The sequence below is a fragment of the Notothenia rossii genome, assembly GCF_949606895.1.
Source record: "Notothenia rossii genome assembly, chromosome: 11".
NCBI classification, from domain to species: domain Eukaryota; kingdom Metazoa; phylum Chordata; class Actinopteri; order Perciformes; family Nototheniidae; genus Notothenia; species Notothenia rossii.
In genome coordinates, this window is record NC_136910.1 from 46,989,930 (window position 1) to 47,005,878 (window position 15,949).

Here is a 15,949-nt window from a genome sequence, read left to right on the forward strand (position 1 = left end):
CAGCCTATTGGACGAGTTTTCACCTCAAAAGCAGCATCCCTAACTTCTTTGAGAATAAAGTCCTTATTTGTGTTGTGTTTGTAGGATTCCTGCAGGACGACAGCGACCACACACACCAGCAGGAAGAGGGGAAGCTCGATGACTTCCCGACCCCCGGTGTGACCCCTGAAATCCCCAGGTATGTTGAGTGTCAATGGGCGCCCCTCTCAGAGCTGGACCCCGACACCCTGACCTTTCCCGGGGGGGCACCCATACAGCTCCACACCGTGCCCCCCGCCCTCCTGCAGAGGATATCGCTCTTCTATGTCTGCACCAGATGTGGCAAGGTGTTCTGGGAAGGCACTCACTATGGCCGCGTTCTCTCCATGTTTCAGGACATCTTGCACATAACGGACACTGAAGCCGAGGCGCAGCAGCTCTGACTGATGTTGCGCTTTACCGGACCCTCAAAAACATCCAAAGTAATATTCACTCAATTAGATCCTAGCGACCGTGAAACTGAATTGCCTCGTATATGTTAGTTTTCCCCTTTGTAATTGACTTGATAAAAGTTCTAGAAGAGACTGAATGTCCTCTGAATAACCATTTTGATAATAGTTAGGTGTACAGTTAGTTAACAGTAAGCCCACTATTCCTCTATGATAAGTAAGTTCATTTCTTTCTTTACCCCTGAATCAACAGACTGTTTCATTTTCATACCACATGGTTTACAGTCATACGAAAAACTGATGTGTATCATTTCTACGGTTTTAAACCTATTGGGTTTATAAGAGTCAATGAACCAAAGACGTGTAACGCTGCATTTGTGTTTGACTTTTGTTGTTGTTGTTGTTGTTTACCCTTCTGCTTAATTTGTCAGGATTTATGTTATGGGAAGTATAGAGATTATTTGTTCCTCTTGAGTTTTCCCTCGCTTGATAATTATATCTTAAAACTACAACGCAGTACATTAAGTTTGCATTGTTTAAACATTTTAAAACATTTTTCTTTTCTTTTATGTTAAAGCTGCAGATACATTTTTACAGGACTCTGTTCTTTGGCCTTTTAAGCAGTCTGTCGTACTGTACATTTTTATTTTCCTGTAAATTCATCTGTATGCTAAATATGTGTCAATAAAGAGCTTTCATTTCTTTTATTAACCTGGTGGAAGTCTGTCGAGGTATTTCCTGATGTTTTTCAGAAGTGAGAGAACAGATGGTAAAGGACTAAGAGGGGACAGATTGATGAGATCATCTGAGCTTCACTGATGTCTGTCAGGTGTAACACTAACAGTGTGGGGGTTTCCTGCCCCCAGGCTAAAGAGCACACAGGTCACAGAGTAACCCAACACACACACCGCCTCAATCCCTTTATCTGTTCTCATACCTTTCTACCTCTCTGTTCACAAAGCCTGCGTTGGATGCAGAAAGTGAGATTGCCCAAAACCGTTTTTTTTCAGATCTAATGTGGAAAATTCTGCAATTAAAGATGTTCTGGTGTTTTCTGGTCGACTGCTTAGTGCGAGTTTAGTCAAGAGTTAAAATCCTTTTACCCTCATAAAATCCAACCACAGCCAGATGTGCACTTTATTTAATTGATGGCTTATCTTGTATCAAAAAGGCCGCAGGTATTTCCAAAGACAGGTCACACTGTGAGTCAGTTCAATGTGTTGTCAGCGTGTTTGATGCAGTAGGAACTCAGAGATCGCCCTGTGAAAAATAATTACATTCTCAACCTATATCGATTATCGATGATATATGGACTTGACCTTCATAACCTGTGTTTGCGCAGATGTTTAACGCTGCTTCACTGTTAGACACTGCACAACTTTGTTTACATATCTGCAAGTTGATTATATTCATTGTTTAGGTTATGGTTTTGGCTATTTATTTAGGATATTTAATTTCTGAATATTCTTAAGAATTAACAGGTCATTGCATTTTTAGTCTTAAAATGACATGATACTGTATATATCATATTGTCCATAGTTATCTTGGCAGGCCTGCTCAGATATTTGGACCTATAGGATGATCCAGTAACACCAGAAAAATGAATAACATTTCCATGGAACATTTAAGCTTTTCTCTAGAACACACGCACACTGTAACCTGATTATCATATCATGAATAACAACATGTGTAAACAATAAAAAAAATCTTCAGTAACTTCACAAGCTGTCAGTTTGCAGGGAGCTGAGCTGCAGCCCAATCTGTATCCCAGCAAGCAAGCTGTGGAAATTGAAATGGCTTTGGAATGAAGTGTTATATAACCAAATGTGCTTCCTTTCCAAAGTTATTTGAAGGAAGAGGACATTTCTCAGCATCACATGTTTCAACAGCAGGTCAGGACCTCCACTTGTAAGTAATGTAAAACCATTAACCAATTGCGTAACCTTTGATTCAGTGATATTACACCATAAATAATCCACTTAACTCTTAAGGACAGGACGATTGTCGCTTCTAAAGAATAATGTTGTAAAAGTGAGTGTATATTGGAGTTCACTGTATTATAGTGCATGCTGGGTGATCCGGACCTGCTCATATGTCGGAGGTAAATGTAATGTCTTAACCAGAAACTGTCCTGGAAAAAGAGATCATGTGGATTACTGTCTCAGACATGACTTAAGGGTCGCAAACAATTCCATCCTGCAATAATACGCCATGTTTATGAGCTAATCTTGAATGTTTTTAGTTGAAGATATTAAGGGTTATTCTCTTGTGAGCTGTATAGGTTTGAGAGGCATTTCAGCAACTTTAATACCACTTTCTAACAAGGTACCAAATACAAAAAATGTGACCCGACTTTGACCATTGTAACCTAAAGCCATGATATGTTTTTCAGTTATTTCTAAATGTAATAGTTTAACCAATTTAGAAAATCCTGTTGTGATTTTTTACTAATATTTGGCACTTTACCAGCTTTGGTAGTAGCAAGGCACCATAGACAAAGAAATGCCCCCCAAAAAAACTGACAGACTAATCACATTAATAATTGTATAAAATATGCAGTTCGATTGTATTAATACTTAATGTTTTCTTCATTTAAGCATTTAGAAAAGGGAAACAGATTTTCAGCAGTTTATTTAATTATTTCAAGTTCAGACTTTCAGGTGTGGAAGAGGTTGCTGATAAACTGGATGCATGATGTTGCCAGCAGCAGAATGCTTCTGAAATAAATCGGGAGGAGAGACTGTCCTGAATCTTACATTAAATGTAAACAAAACAAAAGTCTCCATACGCAAATAAGGGTTGAACAAGTTGCCTGCTAGTTGTATCGCCTATTTCTTCATACTTCCAGGAATACAAAAATCTTGCCACGTAGCCTTGCGCTTTCTCTCTTTTTTTTTAGAAGACTATAATAACTACAGTAACATTAATCCACCCTGAAGTATTTGTATTGCTCAATAAGTAAAATCGACACCCTAGCTCCCAAAATAAGCCCCTCTCTGTGTGTCTTGTCCTGTCCTTGTCCGGGTGGTCGCAGCCCCTGCCTCTGCGCAGAGCGCGAGCTTTCTGCTGCAGCACCGTGTTATTTGATCCTTGCTCTTTCTTTGCTGGGAAGAAAAGCTCGCCTCTTTCCCACGCTCTGAGGACACGTGGTGCCCGGAATGAATTGGATTCAGAAGGCCCTCCCTCTCCCGGTAAAACGTCACCTCTCTCTCTCTCTCTCTCTCTCTCTCTCTCTCTCTCTCTCTCTCTCTCTCTCTCTCTCTCTCTCTCTCAACATGCTTTCTGGCATGAATGTAAGGCGTAATGATACCAAAAAAAACTTGACATTTTTACATGACGGTTTTCCTCCGTGTGTCCCAGTGTGTGAGTTTTCCGATCCGGACTCCCCTCCCAGGCGACCCGCATTCAACAGTCTCCTCCCGTCTCGTCTGGCCCCGGCTGCCCCGACTCTCGGCGCCAAATCTCGGCGCAGCGCACCGATCTGCCCGGCGCTCCGTTTACAACACTGCACCAATCTGGGCTCCGTCTATGTCGCTGGGAAAAAAACACGACTTGTTTATCAACACACAGCAATAGAACAGAGATATGGCTGCAATAATAGAACCAGAATAGACTTGTTTTATCTTTGTGTCACCACCAGCACTGACTCCACAAAACCTCTTCGATAACGCTTTAAAAAACATTATTTGGACGTCGTTTATTGCAAAAAATTACTGCGCTTTTACGCACGCATGGAATACTCCATTGCTCTCTGTAAACTGAATGGTAGTCTTAACAAAGCTGTGTTGATAATTAGACCTGTCAAAGAGAAAATCAGAGATTGTAAAAATAAGTAGGCGACTTCATCACTGCTTAAAGTGTACAAAGCCTCATAATTGTATCTGTTCTTGGCTGCTTCCCAGACACACATTAGACGGGGGGGGGGGGCAAAGAGAGGAGAGCAAATGCCACAGAGTTTGGAGGAGAAACTCATCCAGTCAGAGAAACTTTTGGCTCCTGCGGTCTGTGCAAATGTTTTCCAAGTGTCCAGACACACTGCAGCCAAAGCTCTGATAGCCAACAGATGTTCCTGATTTTCCAGAAGATGTTCCGCACCATTCACTAAACCAAAGAAGAAAAAATCCCATATATATACAACACATGTAATAAAAACTTTTAGTGATCCTAAAATACCAAATCTGAATACGCAACCATAACCCACAACCTTTGAACATTTCCTAATGTACTTTGAGTTGTTTGAACTAAACTCCAGTGTGCACATGCAGGTCTGTGTCATATGAAGCATGGAGAGAGGAAAACACACATCTGTTAGTGTAGCCTTATGGTAAGGGGTCGGAGTTAGGTATTCACCACATTTCTATCAATGAGTCAGAGCCACAGTCTTTGTTTTAGAGCATTTGCAGCTGTGGGCCACTTGTTGCAGTGGAACAAAACTTCAAAAACAGTCAGTGTCTAAAACAAACGAATCACATAAATTGTTTGCCACATTTCAACAAATACATCTGAGATTATAAAATAGAATTACGTGTTTCCCATTTGTTGGCAGGTGTTTGGCTAAAGTCCATTAGTTTGAACATCAGGCCAACAGCAAAACAACAGTTGGATGAGTGTATGTTAGCATAAATAGTTCGCGCTTCACTCACCTAGGTAAAAGTCAAGTCGATTCCATTTAAAAAGCCTAAAGTCACAGATTTTCCTTTAAGGCTTTACAGCTTGTATAATAACACCTTACCAAACTTGTCAAAAGCTGTGTGCCATGATGCTCCCAAGGGTGTAGAAATAATGGAACCAAGCAATCCATTTTATTTACGTGTTCCCTTAGTCATTCTTTAGATAAAATAGACAGACACATTTGATAAGTACAGTCCTGTACCAGCACTGGTTTCTATAATGTGTGTATTGATTAAGAGTCTGTATGAGCTATATGTTTAAAGTGCTGTAACTTAATGGACACATGCCAACCAAAGTCTAAAACAAAGGTTACCCATGACCATTGTAATGCACTCCAAATGTGATTAAGAAGTCATTAGGTGTGTTCCGGTCGACTAAATGCAGTTTTTTGTCATAGTTGACTGAAAGTTTATTCAGTCAATTAGACATTTGTAAATGTTTGTTTCATGCTAACTGGCTTATCTCCAATCATCTTTAAGTAAAGCTCTGGTAAATACACTATTTAAAGTGTAATTCACATAATTGTATGAGTGTATTAGGTCCATGACAGCTTTAGAAATAGTGTACTTGGCTCCATTAAAAAATATTGCTGTACGTAACTGCTGAATGTGATCATTAATATGTAGCCTTCCTGTTGTGTTAGATTATACAAAACAGGTTGTGACCTTCATTTGTGTGATCTCTGCTGCATGTCTCTCACGCTGACTGACGCACATATGCATAGACAGATGCGGCCACAGACGTGCGCCAAATGTACAGTTCAGAGTGTGGGAAAACGAGGACAGTGTGAAAGCCACCAAACCATCAGAGCGGTTTATAAAGTGTAGCACAGATGAGATAAGGTTTACGGCCCGCCAAACGGAGCAGACGCCCCGGGGGACGCTGAGATGTACCTGCTGTGGTTTTCACATTATTCTCTTTTTTACTCCCATCCACGCAGCTCTGTGACTTTCTCATGTCTTCTTGCTGTCAAACTCCGAGTCTATCTATCAATATCTCTCACCACCTTCAGTCTGCCTTTCTCACACACACACACACACACACACACACACACACACACACACACACACACACACACACACACACACACACACACACACACACACACACACACACACACACACACACACACACACACACACACACAGGCACCCAGTTCCCACGGTGGTGGGGGAAACTGAGCGGCGTGTCAATCTGCGCACAGCGTCACCTCTTTCACTTGCAAAAAGGAAGTAGCGCAGGGGCTTTTGTTATTCGAAGTCCCACAGTCTAAAACAACTGGAATATATCCGCAGTTTATGATTCAAACAGCCACCTATAATCTCCACCCCAGGGTGTGTTTTGAGATCGAGCGGTTGGGATTTTTCTATTTACTGTCGTTACCATTTGGTTCGGAGGTAATCACTGTCTTGGGGATCTTTGAGGTTTAAGATGCGTTCACACCATAGACAGTATATATATAAATATAAAGGTTCACACTTGAGACATACGCTGTTAAATGCTACTTTTATATGTCTCCCTTGAGCCATAACCATATGGACAATAAAACTCTTTATTTCAACGTGAACTGCACGGATATAGCCTCTCGGTTTTAGATAGCATTTACGCAGAAGAAGAGCAAAGTCAGGGTCCAGCGTTCTGCCCATTTTTATTTCATATTTGTGCAAAAAAAATCCCTGTTGTGTTTTGACAGTGAGTGTCTTAGTGAAATTACAGATAATTCGGGCCACGTAATAGCAAGACATAAACCCGACCCTCCCCTGGACAGCATGTCATTATCAGCCCCTTTTCTGGCCCAATTTAACATAAAAAGGTGTTAATGAGTCCAAGTACCCCCTATTTAAAAGGAAACCACCATCTTAATCAACCATGTCTTCTCACGTTATGTAAAGTCCAGAAACTATAACCTTTTCCTTTTATGAAGTTAAACATTTTCTCAATATCAAGAGGGAATCAAATTAAGTTTTCTTCAACTGTCACCTGTTGTGACAGGAAAAATGAAACCAAATAATAGTTTTTTCATCAATTCAGTTCTTATTTAAAAATGAATGTGCTATTTTGTTTATTTTCAGCGCACTTTTTTTCACATGAAAGAAATCCTGTCTTATTCTCTGCCTGTCACTGAGACATGAAGAGGCTTGATTGGCTTTTTTTGCGGAGTTCCTGTTGATGTTAATCCAGCGGATGATCCTTTACAACGTGCCCGCTCTCTCAGCATTTTACAGCCCCGGCAGCTCCATGCCTCTGGCTTTCAGAGCTTCCTGGGGTCTGCTACAGGAGATCGGATATAGAGCTCACCATTGTTGCGGGCGGCTTGTTTAATATTTCTGTAGCAGCAACGTTTGGCTCCCTCCTCGGAAGACTCCGCCTCCTCCCCGCAGATTCACAGGGGCCCGGTTCCTCCCCCTAACCGAGCCGGCAGCCTATAACCTCCCCGCGTTTCCGCCCATTCCTCCACAGTTGATTCTTCGGGATGGCATTGTCATGCAAATAGAGGACGCGTAAAATATTCCCCCAGAGCGCAGCGCAGGGCAGAGACTCACACGGACCGCGAGGAGGACACAGCCCGGGCCCCACGGTGGATTTGTATCATTTTCGTCGCTTCGGACCCGTCCATCTGTCACAGGTAAGTCCCAAATCTGCAGTGGCTCACATTTTCTAGTAATTTAGTGGCAAATATCAAGCAGTGTAACTGTGCGTAAACGTGTGCGCACGGAGGTCTCCTCTCGCACTCTTGGATGTGGCGGAATGTGGGGTCTCTCGCAACCGGGACTCATTCGGATGCTTTTTCTCTTGTCTTCCGCAGACCCCCTGGCCACATGAGCAGCGACACAGCCGGGACGTGTAGCCGGGAATCAGGTCGGAGCGTTTAAGGAAAACCTGCCCCGTGGAGATAGTGACCATACTTCCAATTTCCCCAAGAGAAGCCGGAGGTGTCTCCATCCCCTGCTACAGGCTACCTGCTGCTGCTACGGAGGGGGAACTAGGTCTACAGAACCCTGGATCGCACCCTTTTTATGTTTTAGGGATTTCAGGATCTCTCAATATTAACATTTTTGCACACCAAGTGTGTTATTTCCTTTCTTGTCCTTTTTGGGATATACACGGTGATCTTTTAGTACTTTAAAGTGCTTTGATAACTGGTTGTAATCCAGTTTAACTGTGGCATTGTCACCAGACCAGAGACGCTCAACAGGACGATTATTATCAGCTTTAGAGCCCGGGCAGGATTACTGGTTCCCCCCCCCCCCCCACCCTCCAGAGAGCTGCAACCATGAGCCAGGCGGATGTCTCGACTTGCTCCGCGCCGCAGAGGGTTTTCCAGGAGGCAGTGAAGCAGGGCAACACCAAGGAGCTGCACTCTTTGCTGCAGAACATGACAAACTGCGAGTTCAACGTCAACTCCTTCGGGCCTGAAGGGCAGACGGCCCTGCACCAATCTGTCATTGACGGCAACCTGGAGCTGGTAAAACTGCTGGTGAAGTTTGGTGCAGACATCCGGCTGGCCAACAGGGAAGGGTGGAGCGCTTTACACATCGCCGCCTTCGGGGGCCACCAAGACATTGTGCTATACCTCATCACCAAGGCCAAGTACTCCTCTGGCGCCCGGTGATATGTCTCTGCTGTCAGGTAAAACAAGAAAAAACAACAAGTGGAAAATAAAACTGCAACACACGGGAAAGCCAGGCTCTTGTAAAAGCAAAAAAAAAAAAATGCCAATATCGTCATAGTTGTGCCAAATTATATTTAAAAAAAGGAAATATAAAGACCTGCACAATAATCTTCCCTCATTGTAAACCAAACGGGGTCCTCTCTGCACTCCTGAGTGTGGCACCTCATGCTCCACACACAGCTACAACACGAATCTTTTTAACAAAAGAAAAAAAACGCCATTTTTGGTGAGTTTGTTGGTACTAAAGCTTTCCTCTTGAATGTGTATACTAGATATTTTCGTCCACTATAAAAGAAGCCAGTGTGTGTGTATCACATGTGTGTGTTTGGACTCCAGAGTGCAGATGGCCCAGTTTCTTTTTCTATCCATGACCTCCCATCCCCGGTTATACAGTTGAATAGTTTCTTTGTGGGGAGGGGTGGGGGGGAGACTGTTGCTCCTCATTGTTCACTTGTAAAAACCCTTTTTAAGTTATTTTATATGAAACACGGCACTTGATGCTCTATGGCTGCATGCTGGAATATCTGAAAGGGAAGACACAGGAACAAGAGAAGAAGGGTTGCCCTCTGTTGGCAACCAGAGGTCTGTTTTCTTTAACTTTTTTTATTTTACAACACGCTTTCAGATGTGTAATCATGTAACAACAAGGGACTCCATCATTGTTGTGAAGTACTGTACACAATAGCTTTACTTTTGTTTGTTTTTTTTAAAGAAAAAGTAGCTGAATGCGCTCTTCATGCAGATCTTAGCTGGCGTCCAACTTGTCAGGCCAGTTGCGACCTTTGGTCATTGTGTTATTAAGAGAGAGAGAAACCGCTGCTTTCGCTTTGTATCAAAAAAAGTCGCATTTGGAAATCACTTTATAATCTCCTTTCAGTATTTTATTAACATCCTAGTCATCACTGTGAAAGCAGGCTGGGTTTTTATTTTATTTATGAAGGTACATTGAGAAGATGCATTTTTTTGTTGTTGTGGTTCTTCTTTAACAAAAGTGTCAGAATATCTAGGGTGACTCAAGCTGCTTCAGACTCGTAGTATAAACTGTCCCGTGTGGAGGTAGACCTGCCACCCCCCCCTTCCAAATACTCACCCCCACCCAAAAAAAACCTCTGTTAAAGCCTGTTGACCCCCTCAAGAGGACTTTCTCCCCCCCCCCTCCCCTCTCCTCTCCTCCTCCCATTAAAAGGACTTTGTTTGGTTGCCTTTTGCCAGCTACCTCGACTATAAAGTATTCTCAAGTTGTTCTCACCACTCTGCCACGTTGTTTGGAGTCTGAGACATTCACAATGTGTCTGTGATCATCCACATGCCAGTATGTTTTTTTTGGGGGGGGGGGGTTTGTAGCCTATAATAGACAGATGGACTTCATTACAGAAGATGCAAAGACCCCATTCCTGCATCCTCAGTCGGGACAGTTTATTTTACACTACAACCAAACAAATTCTGTCAAGCAATGCATCGTTTCTGCAAGGGAGTCTCTGTCTCTCACACACTGCCATTGTTTTCCCTATAAACCTACACTTTTTCCTCTCTTTCTGTCTTCATCTTTTCCAGTCATACAAAAAAAATGGAATTGTATCGCATGACTTATAAATGCAGGGAGTTTTATTGCACAAAAACGCGGAGCCTTGTGCGCCCCCAGTGTTTTTACGGGGTAACTGCAGGAGCCAAGGCTTTGGAATAGTTACTACTACTGAGCAGGACCCTAATACTGTTGGACGATGAAGACTTTAAAAAAAAAAAAAAAAAAACACAACGCCACATGACTATTGCAGGAAGTCACAGAAAAGGAAATTGGTTTCATCAACTTGCCTGCTGCATTTTGAAAGTCATGGCACCCTAACATTTGTATCAATGCTGCTTGTATGTTTCTTTTTTTGTTTTTATATGTTTTTTTTTTTTTTTACTGCTCAAGTCACAGCAGCACCGGGTCACCACATGAGAAGCTTTTGAAAGAGTGTTTTTTTTAAGTGTGTTTGTGTGATTGTGTGCATCTCATGAGGGGCTTGGTGTTGTTAAAACTTCCCATTTTAAACCTGGAATAACCACAAGTAAACTGAAGCGATTCTAGATCCACTTCATCATGGTATACATTGGTATCAGGCAACAAATTAAATATGCATCGCTTGTCTTAAACTTGATGTTTTTTCCTTTTTGTTTTTTTTTGTTTCGAATATTGCACTGATGACTGTTGTTAAAAAAAGTTGGCTTTTATGTGTCAACATTTAATTTTTTTCTGAATAGAAAAAAAAAACAAACACAACAAAATACTATTGTATAAATATATGCTCCAGGTGATAATGTCCTAATGTGTGTGTTACTTTGTGGAAAGAACATGATGTTTTTTTTTAACAAAGATGCGTGTATCTCTGTGATTGGGTGAATGTATATATACATATGGATATATATATATCGATGATGATGATGATGATGATGATATCTTGGGGCACTTTCTTTTCTGAAGTGCTGTCTTCCTGTTTTTTTTGAAAGGGGAATAATACATTTGATGGTAAGATCATTGTAACATGATTAAAAATTGCACGGTTGTGTGGTTGTTTGGCTTACCAGGGTCATAACATTTATGACGTAAGGAGCCAGCCGCCGTTGGTGTACATGAGTGAGATGATTTTTTTTTTAAAGAGAAAAAAAAAAGTGATGACTTCTTTGGACCAAGTTGTGTTTCCTGGTCTCGCTTCATTTCAAGCGAGAGGAAACGGCAGATTTTTTTTCATGAGTGATGCAGATGTTCCATCATGTTTGATTTAGTTTGTATTCTTTTATTTTTTGAGCGTTTGTAACACTGTGATGATGACGTGACGTCATGTGGAGATGAGTGCTGTATTATTTTTGTACGTTTGTGTACAAGCCAGTAAAGAAATCATTAAACTCAAACTCTCTGTGTATGCATACATTTCTTCCTCATCTCCCAAGTAGAAAGCTACACCCCCCCCCCCACTCCTTCTCCCCCCTCCTGCATATTTTTCATAAAAGGTTGGTTTGGGAAACACACCCCTTCTCTCTCTCTCTCTCTCTCTCTCGCTCTCTCTCTCTCCTCCCTCCCTGTCTTCCAAGCCGGGCCCAACCCAGATCCCCATTCTCTCCCTTTGTCATTCATCTGGCCTCATCCTTTCACTGCCAGGATAAAAGAGCCCGGTGCATTGTGGGTAGGCTCAATTTAAAGAAGGGTCCCCTCCCCTGTGTGTGTTGTGGGAGAGCTGGTTTTATGTTACCCCCACACACTCAAAAACGTTCCAACACACACTCCTCTCTTGTGCTCTCTTTCCAAGCTCTGCGCCGCAATTCAACTCAATGCTAACAACCTGCTTTTGCACACACTTGAATGTATCTTTCAATCATTCGTTTATAATAATTCCCTCAAATGATCTTTCACGTCACTACCCCCTTCCCATAAGTTGTGTACCACTTAAATAAACACTGTTAAAGGTGGACATTCATGTCAATGTATGTGATCTTTCTTGTAAAAGATGTACTTGTGATGGTGAAATGACCCTACAAATGGTTGGTTGAACTGTCACACACTTTATCTGACTGGCCATAAGTCAAAAAAAGTGGAACACAATGATTCATTTTGAGCCAAGTAATACTGTGTTAGTGTTTCCCAATTTCCCGAAAAAACAAAAGCTTATGAGTGAAGTGAAGCCTTTAAATGAACATTTGCAGTCATTTCTTTCTTCTATATCACTTGTTAAACCTATAAAGACCGAAGGCACTATTGGTTATACGTCTCAACACCTATATATCTGAGTTTAAAGCTCTCATTGAGTCATGTTTTGCATGCGTTGGAACTGATATTACGCGACTGTGGGAGGGTCGTGGGAAAAGGGACACTACAATACGTCTTCTTGCATGTCCAACCTGTCGGTGTTGACACATTTGCTGGGTGTCGTCCTGCTGCAAACGTTTGAGCAATGAGGGTTAGAAATGTGCTTTAAACAACAGTTTGTGGTTTGGGAGTTTTCATTTCAGTGTGATGCTGGATTTAAATTCTCAGGGGAAAAAAAAGTTATTGTTATTATTGAAGCAGCTGTTTCTTTCTGAGCTGCTGCTGAACCATCACTGACCTCAAATGTTCTGATGCATTTGATTTGTCGGATCCAGACTCCAGGAGAGTTAGATGTTTTGATGCCGTGGCGGTCCGAAGGGGCTCTCTGCTCGCCCGCTCGTCCTTTCCTCTCTCCCTCCCAGTCTCTCACTTCTGCAGGATGTTTTTGTTGAGCTGGGTTCCCTATTGTTCACACACTGAGTTGGCTGGCCTCCCAGGGCTGCTGCTGACTGCTATAGGCCCCCTAATAGGTTCTTCATGTGCTTTGGCTTTCCTCGCTCCTCTTGGTCTGGAGCTTCAGTGAGCCAGACAACGCAAGGCATTTTGGGAGGAATTCTGCAGACATGATTGTGAGAGAAATCAGATGAAGAAATATCCAGACGACTTACGAGAGCAGCTTTGAAATTACTTTATTAAAACAGCGTAACTGAAGCAGGACGACACCCAGCTAACGTTTCAGTTTACAGTTTAAGTTGTCTATTTTTGCATTTTAGACATAAATGTAGTCAAATATAGTTTTTGTGTCGATGTTACAGCAGCTGCAATCAAGTGCGTCTGTGTGATAATCTTCTATCTCCATTCAAAAGGCCATTGTTCTGCGTCTCATCAAATATTCATATCCATGCTTACACCCCTCATTTAAAGGGTTACACTTGATCTGTGGGACACAAGTTTAACTGAACATCTTGTGATATGTGTGAAATGCAGTTTAATTGGTTTCGCAACACTAAATTCCTCATTCTCTAACGGCTCCTGTACAAAGAGGCGAGCTTTGTTTGCGAGACTGTGTAATACTTCCTCAAAGGGCCTTCGTATTGTCATGATTGCCGTCTGATTGGGAAATAATGTAATACAAACGGCTCTTCTGAATTAGTTTTTTATTTAGGACGAGAACATGTATGAGGAACTTGCTGCAGGAACCTGCGGCCACATAAAGAGGAACTACTGCAAGTGTTGAACAGTTTTTCCCACCTCTTAGTTTTGTAGCATCTGTTATGGCGGGAAAATGTGTTATTATCATCATTATCGGTACATAGAGTTTGGTATTTCAATAATAAATGAACTATGCGGCACAGAGCTATATAGCAGACCGAGCATGTTGTGACACACCACTGTTTCCTTCATGAAGTTGGTCTTATACCCCGTGTATGCTCCACGTTATTTGTAACTGTACATTGCAATTAGCCATAAGTAGCTACACTCTATTTGAGTATTTTTACAATGGGTCCTCCTCCACTGATGGTTATAAAACCATATTTATACCTACTATAATTGAGTATATTGGGCAATCAAAAGGGCAAAAATACTCCACTTTCATATTTTCACCTGATATATTGATATGGTGAACCTGTTGGCAAACAGTTTGCCCATTTGCAGATCCAGCAGAGCAACATAAACATTTATATGGGGTTGTTTTTGTACAAAATAATGTGAATCCTAAATCCTCTCTACTTTAATCTCTGTTTTGGTCTCCACCTCCTCAGGAAGATATGTATGTAAACAAAACAGCCTCGATAATGTCCATCTGAATGTTCCTACATTACCCAAAGCGCTTTGGTGTCTCTTGCTCTAACAACATCATCTTTTTGTGACCTGACTGAGAGAGAGTGGAAACAGCATCAAACGTTTTTCTTTCTATTGTTGAATGATGATTCATTGAGGTGATAAAAATGGATCTAAATCTTTATTTGTGACACTTTGATCTTAAAAGAGTCTTACAAGACTCAACAAAACTTGCTTAAGTTAGCAAACATTAGCCACTATTTTTACTCAAAGGTGGGGTATGTAATTTATTTCAGAAACACTTTTTTTTTTTATTCCATGGAATGCTCTAAACATCCCGATACCAATGAATACATGAAATGCTTTGACAATAAATACATAGAAAAATGTAAGCCGTAGTACTGTAAAAAGCACGACCAATCATTTTAGCCGGCCCGGCTAAAATAACTGGATGGCCTACCTGCCTGTCAGCCTTCCATCTGTGCACAAACTTATCTCGTGCCCTCATTGGTCATGTGCGCGTTCGTGTGTGTTGGAGGAGGGGCTCTGTAAGGAAGTCTGAAGGAAGAGGCAGATTGTTTCCGGTTGTGTACTCTCAAATTCTAGCGGACTCGAGCTGGTTTCTCCAAAATGACATACCCCACCTTTAATAGGTCAGAGTCAGACTGTGAATAAAACATTATTTAAAGGAATACTTCACCCACAAGACGATCATTTGTTTATCAATAACTCCTCCTGCTACCCTGAATTACCTTACGGATGATCCCAAAACCGAGTAAATTCACAACGAATTGCGATAAATGTTGGCCGCATTTACGCAACTTGTGAAGTACAATCCAAGCCTTATGTATCAAGGCATTTTCCTTCAAACCTTACTCTTCAAATTGTTTATGTTGGGAGCATATGACTTCATAAATGAAGAGTCTGATATTTTTTAGGATAGTTTTGCTGTTAAAAGTGGCTCCCATTTTAAGACTTTTTTCTTCACATATTCAGGGTTACACCGGGTGAGTAACTGATACACAAATCCTAATTTGAAGTGAAAAGTGTTCCTTTAATGTTCAATTTCCTAATTCAAATGTTCAAAGGTTTGCTTTCTTGTAATCACAGGTAAAGATGAACAGGGTTTGAGTCTCCCTTCATCCAAAATATGATGTATGTGTCTAACAAGTAGCCTACTATTGATGACACAGGAAATTATTTGTACTCTGTTTAGCTTATCTTGGCAACAAGTGTCCATAATCACACTGTAACATTTTCTGTGGATTCATCCTTTGTGAAATGGCAGTCTTGCTTACTTTTTTGGTGGTATTTGTTTCAGAGAATGTAGCACAACAACAATTGAAACCACAATAAAGGATGTGTGTTCCATCCCATGTGTGCAGTGAAACCAGTCAGTGGTGCTGCTGGATGACAGTGAGCTTGAAATCTTGCTGATATAACACTTTCTCTCCAAAAACATGTCTGTCGCTAAAACACGCCCCGTGAACACCCCCCTCTCCAAAAGTCTGCCTGTGAGTAAGAAGGGGAGTAAAAGAAAATAAAGTGACACAGGGAGAGAGAGAGAGAGAGACAGGTGGTCGGGCCGGTCTTTTCCTTGCCCTCCGCTCC

At 41.6% G+C, this 15,949-nt stretch overlaps 2 protein-coding genes across 4 annotated transcripts in view; both read left to right on the forward strand.

The window, feature by feature from the left end:
• The window catches only part of exd3 (exonuclease 3'-5' domain containing 3), a 51,720-nt gene extending 50,581 nt beyond the window's left edge, over window positions 1–1,139 (forward strand). For 2 of the 3 annotated variants that reach the window (XM_079659858.1, XM_079659859.1), the window contains exon 21: window positions 85–1,139. In XM_079659858.1, the coding sequence (XP_079515984.1) occupies window positions 85–422 (338 nt within the window). In that variant the 3' untranslated portion in view covers window positions 423–1,139. The remainder of the gene's footprint in view (window positions 1–84) is intronic. The other variant, XM_079659860.1, reaches the window with a different exon arrangement.
• A 1,975-nt stretch (window positions 1,140–3,114) lies between these two features.
• On the forward strand, window positions 3,115–11,664 carry nrarpa (NOTCH regulated ankyrin repeat protein a). Its single transcript, XM_079659861.1, has 3 exons — window positions 3,115–3,619; window positions 7,172–7,725; window positions 7,906–11,664. The coding sequence occupies exon 3, from the start codon at window positions 8,374–8,376 to the stop codon at window positions 8,710–8,712; it is 339 nt and encodes a 112-aa protein (XP_079515987.1). The 5' UTR covers window positions 3,115–3,619; window positions 7,172–7,725; window positions 7,906–8,373; the 3' UTR covers window positions 8,713–11,664.
• Window positions 11,665–15,949: the final 4,285 nt, after the last annotated feature.

What these genes read in the sequence shown, in the direction of transcription:
- nrarpa (XM_079659861.1), top strand. Translation starts at nt 8,374, where the DNA reads ATGAGCCAGGCGGATGTCTCGACTTGCTCCGCGCCGCAGAGGGTTTTC.